The 15,772-nt window shown below is 41.3% G+C and overlaps 1 protein-coding gene across 11 annotated transcripts in view; it reads right to left on the bottom strand.

Annotated features, from left to right (window-relative positions):
* The window catches only part of magi2a (membrane associated guanylate kinase, WW and PDZ domain containing 2a), a 257,866-nt gene that overhangs the window by 33,622 nt on the left and 208,472 nt on the right, over positions 1-15,772 (bottom strand). For all 11 annotated transcript variants that reach the window (XM_084909999.1, XM_084909992.1, XM_084909991.1 and 8 more), the window contains 2 exons: positions 15,497-15,679; positions 5,698-6,378 (listed from right to left, as the gene is read on the bottom strand). In XM_084909999.1, the coding sequence (XP_084766125.1) occupies positions 5,698-6,378; positions 15,497-15,679 (864 nt within the window). The remainder of the gene's footprint in view (positions 1-5,697; positions 6,379-15,496; positions 15,680-15,772) is intronic.

A 15,772-nucleotide genomic window follows, 5' to 3' on the forward strand; every position in this document is an offset into this window, starting at 1 on the left:
CTATCAGATGCACACTTACACTCCGATCGCTGCATCTTGGGCAATTTAGGATACAATTTCTTGTATTTTGCCCTTTAACTTGGGCTCCACCTGATTAGCTAGATTCCTAGTGCAAGATAGTAAATACCTTTGTATCCATCCTGCCACTATTGTCTTCAAGTTTAAAGTTGGTCATACACAATGAACTATAGTAGACCCCTTTTGTTTCCTTTATATTTCTAAGATGATACTTAGATACTACCTCTGGGCTGTGGGGTAGACCCTTGTGATTCAAGCTTGTTCCTGCTGTTTTCCCAGGTGCACCAACAGATTGGGATCTGTGGAGGCCTGCGCTCCTAAAGTGCGATCCATGATCAGTTTTTGCAGCGTGGCAGGCTGTTTAACTTTTGTTTGTTTAAGTTTTGTCATAAAAGCGACCAATCATAACAAAGTATTTTCTTTTAGAGTTCAGTTAAATCTGTTGTTTTAGTGGTTTTTCTTCTTTTTTAACTCAAGTGTTATTTCCATGACTCCCAAAGAACTCGTTATTGAAATCCCGACAATAGAAGCACGCTGCCTGTTGACCAAATGAGGACATTTATGATCAAACCTTCCAGTCAATTAAGCCTCATCACCTTGAAAAAGCCAACACTCATAATATAGTTATGATATTTATCCATCCCTTAAGTTTCAGTTTGACTCCTGAGCCATTTTTGCCCAACAAATGGCCACTTTGTCTCTCATCACCAGTAATTATTGTGCCTGTGTGTATGGGTGGCACGTGTATGTGTGTGCATGCCAGACAGGCTCATTAGTGGCGATCTAGACCATTAACAGTCTGTGTCCTCGTTGCAACACCAGCAGAGATGCAGGGCTGTAATTAGCTGCCGAGACTATCATCTCTTTCACATGTACGCTCGACCATTTAGCTTCCACTACCATGCCACATTCTCCCTCACTGCTGCCCGCCCACGCACTCGCACAAACGCCGAGCCACATGGTTTGATTCACACAGGTTGTGCGCACACCTACACAACAGCCAGGCACACACTTTCCTCATCTTATCCGCACAGATCCCCAGGCAAATTTTGCACGCAAGCCCCCGCACACTTACATAAACTCCCCTTGCTAGTAGTACCATGAGTAAACTGTACATTATGCCTGGTTTGACATTTCGCCTCATGTGACCACCAGCTGCTTTAGAAACCATGCGGACCTCAGGTGAAGGTCTGCTCTCTAGAAAAGGAAAAGAAGAAAAGAACAAGGGTTTGATTCAGTGAGCCTCCTCTAGCCTCCCAGGGAATCAGTGTGTAACTAGACAGTGATTCATTGGCTGTGTGTGTTCAAGATGGAATAGTTGGAAACAAAAGAGAGAAAGAGAAGGGGAGGAAAGAGCAAGAGAGCGATGAGTTCGGCTCTCTGCCAGTAAGCCACAGTCTGTCTGCCATGTTCACACTTGCAGCTCTGTCCCCACCGGTTCCAAAGCCGAGGCGGTGCCCGCCAGGGATCAATATCCATTCCTATCGGCACAGGGAGGGAGCCAGGGGTATTGTGCATGAAGGGCGAAATGCTGAGATTATATCAAGTAGAAAATGCGATGGCAGCCTTATTGCCATCAAACTTAGACCACTGAACTCTATATTGTGCTTTGAATCCCTTTCCTGTCTGTGGGAGGAGTAGAGTCACTGACCTCGGTTGCCTCTTAAACAAATCAAGCGCTCCTATTTGGCTTTTAATGGGATGGAGTGATTACCCAGTGACTGCACGAGCGTGTTTGAATAAATTCTGCTTTAATATCACGCATATTCAACCGTGTACCTAGAAAATGATTTTGTTTTGCACACAACTGCAATGAGGCAGATTTTTTTTAAAACACAAGACCAACATGAAACAATTGATTCAATAGAAGTGGATAGAATCAGTTGTCTGCTGTAGCTTTGATGTGAAGCTGGCAGGCTCCTTCATGATATGAGGATACATTTTTATAAAGAGCCAAAACATTTGCACACTCTACCATCATTTCTAGTGCTATCGTTGTCTCGTTTAAATAACTGAAGGGCTAATGTTAGCCTCTCACTGTAAAATTAAAGATATCTTTTTTTATGGTGAACAAATGTAGCGTAATGCGTTTCAGATGGTTGACTGTGTGTGCACCTTTTGGCATTTATCTTTTTTTTTTTTTTATACCTCCCACGTGTAGGATTTTTAAAAAATTTTATCAACTCACAGTTGGCTTTCAGCAAATGTAGAAAGATGGGTAAACATTAACATCATTAGAAATTATTTGATCTCTTATCAAAATTCACCAGAGACCCCAGTCTTCCTCTCTCTGTGTCGCTGTGTGTGAATTCAAGCACTGGATGAACAGATTATTTTTTTGTGCTTGGGTGGAGACAATTTCAGCTCGTATTCGTGCAGCTTATCCAGCTTGTTCTTCTCCAAGTGAATGTGCAATTAAACCTTTGATGCAAATTTTGCCCCGTTTTTTTTTAATAACATTTATTTATTTTAAGGCCACAGCAGTCAAAGCAATTGTTCCCTGCCCTGAAACAAAGTGGTAGTTCCATCATCAAAACGAAAAATTGAAAGCCATCCAACTTGTTGTTAAATATTGTATTTGTTAGTTAAGATCGGTGCAATCTAATCTTTCCATAAAAGATAAAACCTTTTAACCGAGATATACAATTCTGCTGTTCCCTTATGTGAGAAGTAAGATTGCAGTCACCCAGGCCTGACGGAAACAGGAAACAGACCCTTTGCCTTCAAAGTAAAAGTTGTTTCTTGCAGCTAAATCCAACATGTTTCAGAATGCGCAACTTTTACCTTGAAGGTAAGCAATCTCTCAATCTCTGCTTTACATCATACTGCTCAGTTTCACATCCACCTAGTAGTAGTTGGGGAGTGTTGGCATCGCCCAATGATCTACAGGCTTGTGTGACTGAAGCCTAATATAAACACTGTTGATCATGTTCCTGATAGCACTCCTCACCTGATGTGCCACCTTCAACCTGAACACTGTGGACTACACTGTGGTGTGGTGCACATGGATTATTTCAGTTTTATGGACAGAAACTTTGGTAATTCTTGATCAAATCTTGTTTCTGTCAGTGAAAATTGTGTGTCAAAAAATGGAGCTGTGCGATATGATGAAATATATTGGATGACAAAATTAAAACGCCTATTGTTTCATATTATACGCTATCGCTTGTTTCGTGCCCCAAACATGACAAACCTCTTCTACCACCTACCCAAGAATCACGTGAAAGAGTGTGGAGAGAGTTTACGGATGAGAAGAATAGAAATCACAATTACTTATTTGCAGAAATTGGCAACATTGTAGTCAGTTGCTACTCTGCAATTCAGTGCATCTTTTTCCTTAACAGGAACAAACATGTAACACTGTGAACAGGCTTGATAAGCAAAGTATTCATTTCACAACCCCAGAGGATCAGACATCGTAGTCGGAAATGGTAATGATTTAAGCATGGAAGGAGAAGCTGCAGCCCTGTCTTGCTCTGCGTTTGATCTCACAATCCTGTCTCTTTCCCTCAACACCTACGCAGCTCCTATATCCTTAAATATGGGATTCGATGGGAAAAAAATTCAACTTCTTTATTCAGACTTTATTCAGTCGAAAGAGAAATGAAGGCCCATGTTAAAGTCCCATTTCAACCACAGGTATGTTCACCATAGAACCTTTGGAGGGACACAAAAGAAATTATCCCCTTGTAATCCCTGAAGATGGGATGATCACCCAGAACAACTGTTTTAATGTGCAGTGACCAACTATCCAGCAAAATGCCCCCTGGAGCACAACAGAGCCACTGCCCACTCTTTATAGGTGGGGGGGGTCAAAGGTTTAAGCATTTTCAAATTTTTCACCATCTATAGGTTTCTACTTTAACCCCATTTCTCATGTTAATTTCTACCAAAAAAGACTTCTAACAAAACTGAAAATAGTTTATTGTGATCATTTACTCTCAGAAGAGTGTGTACTTTGATCTTAACAAGCTTAAAGTCTGGCAGAGTTTTCCTGCTTAAATCCCAAAAATACTCTCAGGAGATGCACGATGTCTAAAAACTCCACCCCACTGGTACATTTTCTTAACTTTACTCACTTTGACACAAATTTGTGCCGTATGTAGTTGTGCTGCAGTAACGGCAAGCTGGGTGGCCCTGACATTTGTTCCACCTTTCACATTTGCAACTTGTCATGTCACAGGCAATCAACGCCATCGGATGCGACACTACGCCCTGATGTACTGCAGTTTACTGGCGCTAACATAACACAACCAGATTTCAGATTTTTTTGTGATGCTGTTTTTTGTAGATTTTTTGGATTACAAACCCCTTCCCCCCCAAAAACCCAAAACATTATCTTCCCATGATAATACCTCAGCCTAATAAAGAAATAAATGGGAATAAATCTATTCAGTGGCCGCTGCTGACCTTTGCGCGTGAGTCTCAGTGGTGTCTGTGGCACCCAGGCGGTTGGCATTATGATTGGTATGCGACATTACACGACACAAAGAGGCAAAACACGGAACTACAAATTGGTTGCACACAAAAAGAAACAGCAGTGTCAGTTTTCCAAACGAGTTGGCTCAGATTCCAGCTCGCTCTGCAAATGAGAGCGTGCTAAAGTTCATGCATCATCACTTAGAGGATGCCAAGATAAATCAAGGACAGGTAAACGCAAAGAGAGGAGTCATTTAACAACATTTAACAATAAGGTTCCAGAGACAGATCCTATCTGCTTGGTTGATGAAGAGCCACTGTTGCTGTTTCTAGATTTAATTAAACTCTCTAACGTTTTAATCTTCAACGTCGGTGCTTCGGCTGAGTCATCGCTGACAGATGCACCGCCGCCACAATTCAATAAGAAGGCAATCTCAGTTTGTAGGCAGATCACAGGAAGCTTACACACAACTTATGCTCTGTCATTTGAGTCATATGTATATTTCCCAAAGACAAGACAGCAACTCTCTCATAGACATTGCCATTAAAAGACAGCAATATAAAGGTTTCTGGCCTTCTAGAAGAATACGGACGTTTGTACACACTTAACACTCAATGTCCTCCATCAGTCCGCACACACACTCAGCTACACGTAGATTCGGCAAATAACAGCCCTGTGTGTGACTCATGACAAAGCGCAGTGCATAATTATGATTGTCAGAGAGTGTGAGAGGGGCTCCCATTCTGAAAAACACAGAGTTGAAAGCACTTCAGAGCCATTTACCAGTGTTTCAAGGAAAAACTGTGCCAGTTTTGACATGCTTTGATTTGCGGGCTTTTATTTGGATCTTGTAGAAAAGGTAAAATTCACTATACATGTGAAAATGAAAAAAAAAGAAAAAGAAAAAGAAAATCAGAAAGTGGGCTTGAAAATAACACAGAAAAAGCTTACGCTTTCAGACGCAATCAGACTATACTAGGGGACCCCTAGTATAGCTGGAGTGGAATCTGCTGTCAATGAGGAGCAAAGAACAGCGAACAGTAAAGCGGACTTAGCAGGACATCTGAGAGCAGCTGAAGATCAGTAAGTCATTGCTGTGCACTGAGGGACTGTAGCACAGATTTCTGCTGTCACTGGACTAAACCGCACATGCAGACACACCAGCAAAAGACGACAGAAATGAACAAGCAGACAGGAAGAAGGACAGAGATTCAAGCTCTTCTCCAAAGCCAGCAACACCACCTTTAACACCTTCTCACCTGTTCCACCTCTCTGAACCAAGAGGCAGGTCTCAGCTCCCACAGGGCACTCCTTGAGCAGCTCCACCACCTGTGTGTGACCGAATCCCTGCACGGGCTGCTTGTTAATCTCCACAATCAAGTCGCCCTCGCATAGGCCCGGGCAGCCCTGAGGCTCCAGGACTTGTTTAACACGCTGACCTGTGGCGCTGTCTGCAATCGTGAAGCCAAACCCATCCATGCCCTTCACCATGGTCAGGGTTAGTAGCTCCCCCTGGGTCGCGCCCGATGATGCCATAGAGACGCTGTCTGGTGGCGTAGTACCCGTGGTGGGAGGAAGCGAGCCATCTAAGTGGGTGTCCGCTGGATGACCAGTGAGCAGCTGCTGCTGGGCGCTGACCGGGTCCTGACTGGGGTCTGTAACAAAGCGTGCCGTGCGGGTGAGATAATCTAGGTAGTTATCGTAGCCCGTCCTGCCGTTCACCATAATGGGCCGCTGCTCCATGATGCCCAGTGGGGAGATGATGGTGGTGGTGTTGTTGTTGGTGTTGGCAGCTTCCTCTGGCTCATACGGCAAAGGATAACCGCGACATAATACGAGGGTCACGCTTTGGCCAATAGGTACAGACTGGAAGAGTTTCACCACATCAGCATGGGTGGTACCCAGGACGCACACATCGTTGATGTAGACAATAACATCACCTGCAGAGAAAAAGCATGGACAAAAATATAGTGGTTAGGCATAATGGAGCTGGAACATTAGAAATAATGGGCACAGACGTGGGTGGTTAAAGGCGATTAATCTCAAGAATTGTAATAAACAGAAGCCACGTTCAGGCTCTTTTTAATTTTATATTGTACTTTAATGGCACATAAAATTACAATTAAAACAAAATGACCCTGAACTGAACCAAATTGCCATAAATCTAATTGGGCAAAGTTAAAGAGTGACTTCGAAGTATTAAGTGCTTTTCTTAAAAAAAAGAAAGAAAAAGAAATCACAAAGAAAAAATATTAAATATTAAAATTCTAATTTAAAAATACAGCTCTTCATCATAACCTTGGTCAATGGAATTTCAACCACTTCATTTAAAAGAAGACTTATTCAGTCTGCAGAAATTTGACAGCAGTGTTCTGGGTCCTAGTTGTCTCACTGCAGAGCAATAAAAGACCCCCAGCACAGAACAGGCGTCAGTGACAACAGACGTGACGTACTGATTATGACATAACAGAAACAGCAGGAAAAAGCAGGTGTTGGGGTGGAGGTAGTTTGCAGGGGTACCAGCAACTGTATATGGGCTAATGGCTCAGTCACACCAGAGTAAAGAAAGGATGCAATCTCTTTTCAAATAGGATAAATTGGTGGCTGCCTGCTGATTGCACTGAATTTTTTTTCACATTTGGCAAGCAGGTGTGGCAAACAGCTGGGCAACTGCCTTCAGTTGCAATGTGATGGCAATTGAAGGCAACCTATTTCCATACAATTGCGCTCCAACTCAGACTGACAGCAACCACTCTCAGAAAGACTGGCAAAAGTTTGCAAATGTCTAATTTATAAATGCAGATGCGTCGTCAACAATGTTTAAATCAATCCGAGTGTAGACTACATCAATGAGCCCAGTTCATCTGTGTCTCTTTGGTAGAGGGGACTCGACTGGCTGCCAACTGTTTGCATTCTGGTAATATTTCTGTAAAAGCATTGTTGCTAAGCGCCTGTGTCATTTTGCAGGTAATTCACAGTCCTGCAACAACTACATCACCCTTGGCGGAGTAACTTTTGTTTCAAATCAGGCTTTGTGCGGACTTTGAATGTAATTAGTTAATGTCATTTTCTGGTTAACCTCTGTAGATGTAGATGGCAACAGATTTGTGATATTTGCCCATTTATCACAGTTACTCACTGCCCTGAGGACGTCAGCTGAGTGTGAGTGGTTGTAGAACTGGTCCCCATCTTTAAAGCAACCAAAGGCAACAAGACTGCAAGTTCATTGCATATGATCATAATAACTTTCATCACGCCACAGTCTCCAATCACTGCTTCCTCTGGTTCAATGGCAGCATAAGCAGCTTAAATTAGATTTATTTATATCATGTGCAGAAAAGTATCAGCAGACCCATCAGCTGATGGACCCTGGCTGGTACTGAATTCAGCTGATTGTAGCCAATGTACAGGGACTATAGACTGTCCTAACAATGCTAACAATCTATCACACTTCTACAAAGGCAGTGGTGATTTAACAGAACAGAAACAGCTTACCATAGTGGAGAAAATCACTATAACATGATACAAAAAAGAGGGAAGCAGGAAAAATGACAGCTACAATAGTGAAATACTGTGGGCTAATAATATACATATGGGAAACGCAATCATCACAGAAGGGCTTGAGCCTATCCCAGCTGTAAAAAAGAGAAAGGAAGGCTACACCCTGGATGGACAGGTAACCAGACAATTTACTCCTAGAGCCAGTTTGGCATTACCTGATATCCTTTACTGTGAGAGGAAGTTTGGAATCAAGCAGGCACGCTCTACACAGACCCCACCACGGTGTCACTCCAGAAATCATTATTATGTAGAATATCAAATATGCGGAAGAGCAGCTGGCCTGGATTTAATATCAAGGCTTCATCTCTCTACAGCTATTCACATTCTCAGCTGTACGCTACATCTGCGCTGTCTCTCCTCAGATGGCTTGCAGCTATAAACCATTTCTACAGATAAACATTACCACCGATAATGTCTCAGCTGCCTTTTAAGTATAAAATAGTGCATATGACAAGTGGCTAAAATGTTTGCCTTTTATGGTTCCAAGTGGTTTTATTTGCTTGCTGCAGTGTACTGCACTGTAGATAAAAAACAAGCCAACAATTAAATGTTCCCACACAAAAGCTCTCAACATTCAGGCTTATCTTTTTCTCAACCAGATTACTAAATATAGTGTTTTCTGCTCCACTGTGGTGGAACCATGCAGCTTTTTTAAAACTCTGGGCAAGTGGGACTAAGAAGCACAATCCACATTAAAGTCTGACAAACAGCATTACCTGGGTTGATAATGAAAACAATTACATTCTAATTGCAGGCATAATTGTCACGCTCTTTGGAGAGAGGGCAGGGTGACACTGTCAGTGTGCATTGTAAAGAGAAGGCGTTAAAAAACAGCGATCTTTTGTGATTAATAAGCAAAGCATGTGCTTTAGTGATTGGCTCTCACCTTGCTAACCACCCTGCCCAATTCTCATAAAACGTGAACAGCACTAATAGCTGGTTCAATTACACTTTTATTTATTTATTTATTTTTACAAAAACAAGGCAATTTTTTTTATTGATTTTCTGGATTGGCTGTGGAACTGCAACCGAGCAGCTAACCCCTCTGAGTGACAGCACACGTGGAAGTTAAAATATCACTGAAACGCTGTCTATCTTTGCAAACCATGTCTCAAAAGCTTTTCGAGTTTAAACGCTCTGCTGGTATTGACAGAGCCAGCTCACACCTCTGGGCAATGTGACGTGAGGGACTTTTTAATTAATCCGGGTAAATGTAGCCGACATTTGCCTTGAGCATCAGTGTCAGAATCAATAGTTGAGCACACTGGCAGAAAACAAATGATGGTGCTGTGACCTCATGGCACCCTCAAACTGCACATGTATCTCATTCTTTATAACCAGAGATGAAATGCAGATAAACCATCAACAGACACAGGCGGGTAGGAACTGTGATATAATCACATGTTTTACCAGGAATCTTTATTCCTAAAAGATGGATTTCAACTTGACACGTGTGTGCCAAATTCTACCGCCTTCCCTATATCCATATAGAAGTGACATTAATTTTGTTTATTACAAATTGCATAAGAGCAACTCAACAACTCCTCCAATAGTTCCCCTGTTACTCTGAATCTGTGTCCCCAAACCTTTTTGGCTCATTATACTTTAAAATGATGAAAAACACTCAATGATTCTCAAAAACAGAGAGTGCACACTCTCATGTACTCAGAAAAACAGTTACACAAAGCACAGGTGAGCATAGGTCGATACAGCTGGCATGATAACAAAGCAAAAATAGCTCTACAAATAATTTTTACCTGCTTTATTTGATCTACTCATCAACTACTTGTGGCTTCATGGAGTAGCGGTTAGCATAGTTTGACACTGAGTGGGGAAACAGACACAGCCTGTGTACTCCTACTGCCCATCCCAGGCCTGGATAATTAGGAGGGATGTATCAGAAGGGCATGTGGGGTAAAATCTATGCCAAGTCAAATATGTATATCCACCCACTGTGGTGACCCCTTGGGAAATAACGGAAAAACCAAAAGTACCGCATGTATTTTTTCTACTACTGAAGAAAAAGCCCATGCTACAGCTTGATTGGCCTGTTTGTGTTTTCATAAGGTGATAAAGTGTTGCACGTGCATAAGTAAAAAAAGAAAAAAAAAAGAAAAAAAGGTCATTTTAGCTCATAGCTAGGTGGTTGCTAGGCAACATGATGATGTTACCATACATTCTGTACAAATAAGCTTTTGTGAATATAAATCAAATGTTACTGTTGAGAAATTAAAACGTCAGTTTGCATCCATAAGGTGTTGTCGGTACATAAATTAATAATTTTTAAAAAAATTGTCATTTTAGCTCATTGCTTGGTGGTTGCTAGGTAACATGATTACATTATAATATCTGATATAGATAAGAGCCTTTAGCGGCTTAAGATGTGTGCCATGTTTTGCACACACACAGACACAACAGAAAACTGGTATATTGTTGGTATAATGGTATAAATTAGAAATGACTGTTTATGAGACAAAAAAAGCCAAGATGCAAAGCTTCAGTTTTAAAATAAGCTAACAAAAACAAAAAAAGCTAGCTACTGTATTGAAATAAGTACAACTTTGCAAAAGGAAATGTGAAATGAGAAGCAGTTGCACTGTGTAAATCCGTCTGAAACCAATGAACCTTTGAAACCAAATATTCTGTCACAACTTAACCTCCGTATATTTAATTTGAATTATTATTCGGTAAGTGCTATTACTGAATAGCCATATCCCTGAAGAGGAATGTCCATTCAGTAAAAATGAAAGACAAGAACATTTATTTACTTAACATTTTTAGGGAGCAAAACTCATTTTTGTTCTTTTTTGCTATTTAATTAAACACATCAAGAGCCTACTGTCATTTTACTAAAAGAGCAATTTTCCATCACCATGAGCAGAACAAATTAAATCCATGGGAAAAGTGTCAAAATATCAGCAGATAAAACAAATTATTCACGGGGATCCAAAGAAAATTATGTATTTTTGCCATTTCGGTGAAACAAGGACAAATAAACAAACATGGCCATGAGCACGAGAGTGGAAAAAATTGAATCATCAAGAATGAGAGCTCAGACAGCAGCCCACACGAATTAAAACTGCCCTCGTTCTCTCGGTCCATTACAAAAGCTCCTGCAGGTCCCTTAAACAGTCCACATCACATTGACCTTATCTGTACACACCACGCTCAGTGGGACCAAGGCCCACGCTCCCAGCTGCTTCATCTTCATTGTCCCATCCTTGCACATTCGTTATGACATATTCATCTCCATCTAATGGTGTGCTCAAGAGTCTGTCAACATAACGAGAGTTCTCTGTGGCCCTGCTGAGAAGATGAGGCCACGATAACAGAGCAGTTAAGACTCTCAGCAGGGTGGGCCGTGGTACCGACTGTGGTCGTCTGAGTGTCTGTGTGCGTCAGGCTAAATGTTAAAACAAAAAAAGATGAAACAAATAAAAAGAAATCAAACATCTTATGGAGGTAGTGTACTTTCCCTTTTTTCTTACTTTTTCGTGCAAGAATGCATTGAAATTAATTGTAAACAGATATAACACAAAATCAGGATGAAACTGCAAGAGAGAAATATTATTTCTTGACATGAGAAAAGCCTAACTGTAAGCTTAAAGTTATAATTTTTGTACTGTGTAAGGTGACATGTGATTCTAAGCGCACTATGGCCATTTTGACTGAATGCCTTTAATGATAATAAAGGTACAAATGGTTAACTGCTCATTAATTCACATATCTAATCAACCAATCACAATGCAACAACTCAAGAACAGTGCATTTAGTCATGCAAACATGGTCAAGATGACCCACTGAAATTCAAACAAGCTTAGAAATTGCTGATCAGCTGGGATCCACTTGTTACAACCAAGGAAAGCAAAAGAGCATCCCTGAACATATAACAGGTCATAAACAGGCAGATGGGATACATGAGCAGAAGACCACATCAGGTGCCTCTCCTATCAGCTGAAAACAGGGAAGCGAGGCTATTATTCCTATGGACTCACCAAAATTATACAAATGAACAAAAAGGTTTCAGGTTGATGAGCCCAATTTCCCAATTTCCTCCACAGTCTCAATCCAATAGAGCACCTTTGGGAAGTGGTGGAACAGGATATTCTCATCTCGATGTGCAGCTGAAAAATCTGCAGCAATTGTATGACACTATCCTGTCAACACGATCCAAAATCTCTTGATGAATGCCACAAAGAACTAATGCAGCTCTGAAGGCAAAAAGGGGGGTCCAACCTGGTACTAACAAGGTGTATCTAATGATCTATCACTGTATGGGCAGGATTTTGGCCAACAGGTTGCTAAACCTTTTGAAACTTACTGATTAGTTAAGATTTTTTTTTCATTGCTGTCTTTGTCTCGTGTTTTTCATAAATCTTTTTTTTCTTAAATAAAAAACAACTAAGCAAATATGGCAGCCTTATCCAAATAGGCCACACACTGTAAAACAAGGGTTGACTATCCTCCACCTACAGACCCATTTCATTTCACGTTAAACACTTTATGCCTCCTACATTCAAACCAAGCCTCTTAGCTTTTCTTTTTACATTAAAAAAATTATGGCTAAAAATAATTATTTTCTCTACATATCAAGCAATTTAATGGAAAAAATGATCTAGAGTACATTTGGTCTTATAGGTAATATATATAGATATATAAATATAATATATGTAACTATCATACATATGTTTTTCTAGCTGCACAATCACACAGTAGATAGAGATAGCCAGGAGGTGTCATAGGGAAAAACCAGCAGGAATCAGTTATCTGAAATTGGGAATTTCACACCTCTGCCGGCCTGGGCTTCCTCCGTGTAAGCTCTGAGTTAGCAAGCTAGCACTGTTCCTGAAGAAGTAGGACACAAAGTCTGTGGAGGCAAAGTTGGGGGAACGGGTGGGGGAGTACAGAAGGATATGAGCTGACGAGAGGAAGTGATGAAGAAAAGATGTGTGATACAGTAGTAGAGAAGTGGGAAGGATATTTTAGTTATTTTGGGGGAAAGAATACATAAAAAAGAAATGGGAATTGTAAAACAAAGCAGGAGGATTGGACGAGAAGACACAAAACCCAAATGCTTTATATGCAGAACTATCAGGACCAGCTTTATTAGTCACCAAGGGATCTATTCTGGGCTGCTGCACCAACACATTTGTAAAAAAAAAAAAGAAAGAAAGAAAGAAAGAAAACAGAACAATTATGAGCTAGTGTTCAGCAGAAATCTGTTAAAACATTGGTGTTTTGGAGAGGAGCATTACTACAGAGGAAACACCTTGACCAGCTTGCTTTATATGTGATAAATGACCACTATAAGCTCTGCATTTGCTGCAGAGTATAGAGACAGACACATCACTGCATACTGAGAGCATGACAAGCTGGCTACCTCTAGTCCCTTGACCTTTCAGTACAGATGGTTTGCCTCTGTGTGTGTGTGCGTGTGTGTAAGTGTGCTGCAGTGCGACCCCCCTGTGGCCACAGCCCAACGTTGTAGGGCTTACAAAGTCCCTTTCATGATTAATGAAAGAACAAAACTGCAGTTGGTGCACGGGCATGTGCATATGTCCACACAGAGAGCTAAGACAATGCAAGCCTGGCAAGCTGCACCAGCCAAGAATATATGCAAATGGGTAATACTTGTAAGTGTGTTTGAGTGTGGACCCAGTGCCATTTCCTCTTGAAGAGGAAGCTCCACATATTTCTGTGTGAAGAAGTGGAGGAAGACGTACTTGGATGGTTTCGAGTAAAAGTACCCAAGTTATTCTGGAAAAAAGTAAATAATACAAAATACAACACCCCCCCCCCCCCCCCCCCCCCCCAAAAAAAAAAAAACAAAAAACAAAAACACTTGGCTTGGATCCAGAAAACAGAATTACAACACAATTATTAAACCTCAGTTTCTTTTTAAAATACAATAGCTTTAGACTTGAATGAATAACATAAACACTGAAGGACAAACAAAGGATGTCTGAAAAGATTTGGGGACCCTATTTGGAAGTCTGTAGGGGATGTGGATCTAATGGAAAGTCAACTGGATTAGTGGTTTGTTGTGAACCATGCAGTTTTCTATTTATTTATTTTGTAATTTAAAGGAGAGGGCTTGTGTGAACTTGAACACTGCCATTGCTCCACTTGTCCTCTGTCTTCAGGTGAACACTTTTTTGAGGATGTGGATTTTCATGTGCTGAACGGGAGGAGCAGGTTGTTTTGTTTTTGCATTTGATTAGTTCTAGAAGTAAAACTGCCCTTTCTTAAAAGGTACGCACGTTTGTGTTTTTTTTTGTGTTTTTTTTGTTGAGTAACTGGGTCCATCCCTTCTCTTCCACTTGTCCTTATCAGGGTCCTTGTGAGTGGGGCTCTAGCCTATCCCAGCTACCACAGGGCGAGTAGTGGTGTCCACCAGAAAGTAACCATTTGCACTCACATTCACAGCTAAGGGAAATTTATAATCACAAATTAGCCAAACCCCACTAACTGCATCTCTTTGGGAGGAAGCCAGAGTACCTGGAAAGAACTCACGCAAACATGGGCAGAACATGCAAACTCCACACAGAAAGCCTCGGCCAGATGGTGGAGTCTAACTCAGGGGGAGCAATGCTGACCACTGCGCTGTCCGAGTAACCGGGTCATAATATTATATTTAATGACATGCATACATATCTCTATCTATAAAACTCAAACCAAAACAGCGTAAATGGATATAAAGCATCAGGTGTGAATGTGAGTTTGAATGGTTGTATGTCCCTCTCTGCTAGCCCTGCAATAGCCTGGTGACCTATCTGTGGCATACCCTGCCTCTCGCCCTGTGACAGCTGGGATGGGCTTCAGTGTGTCTTGTGACCCTGAATCAAATAAGTGGAAGAATATGAAAGGATGGCACTGACATGCAAGAAGCAAAAACTGCAGCCGACTGGGGTAGAGCTCCTTTTACTGGCAGTATAATTCTGTATCATTCATAATGTCAGGTTTTTGAAGCTGGCATGCAATTAGCAGCGTTCCCTTTGAAATATCATTACAAGCACAAAGTTCTATACAACAAAAAAACTCAAGGGGAGCTCAGGTAAGCACTGCTGTGAAATAGATACTATACTGTGTGCTGCTTTAATGAGCTTTTATTTGACTTTGTTTAGGCTGCACTCTGAAAGAAAGGCTGACCTAATTTCTTTCACTGCATGCTGATATATAGAATAGATACTGCAAGCAGAAAGGCCACATATAATTGCTCTTCTCTGCAACAATCTGTGAGCGCGATCGTGTGCAAATGCATGCCAGCCATGAGAAATACCATTATTTTAAATTTGCAAGGATAACTTATCTACGTGACCTTCAGCTTCTAGTTTATTGAGCAGAGATCATCGTTTGGTGTCTGTGTGTGAATACGGCTATGGATTACGTACTTAACACTGCCTCAAGAGAGCTCCTGGTTAGCTACAGGTAAAGAAAAGTGATTCAGTGAAAATAGCCTCTCTCTCAGTTTGTGTGTCAGTCATGCCTGAAGCTTACCTGTAGCCATCTTTCCATCTGCTGCGGCGGGCCCATCGGGGATAACGCTTTTGACCTGGAGGAATTCATCGGGCTCATCCCCTCCAATGATAGTGAAGCCAAACCCCATGTTGCTCTTTTGGAGTGATGTGGACAAGAAACTGCCTTTCAGCTGGGTGGGGTCCCGCGTGAACAGCGGCTTCTCTACAAAAGGATAAAAACAAGCAAATTAAATAAAATGTCTTTCCCTATAGGTTTTATTGCAATCACTAAAAGGCCCTAAAAGCTGGTGCAGGG

Source organism: Perissodus microlepis, chromosome 17 (assembly GCF_051167445.1).
Source record: "Perissodus microlepis isolate ML-2025 ecotype Zambia chromosome 17, ASM5116744v1, whole genome shotgun sequence".
NCBI classification, from domain to species: Eukaryota; Metazoa; Chordata; class Actinopteri; order Cichliformes; family Cichlidae; genus Perissodus; species Perissodus microlepis.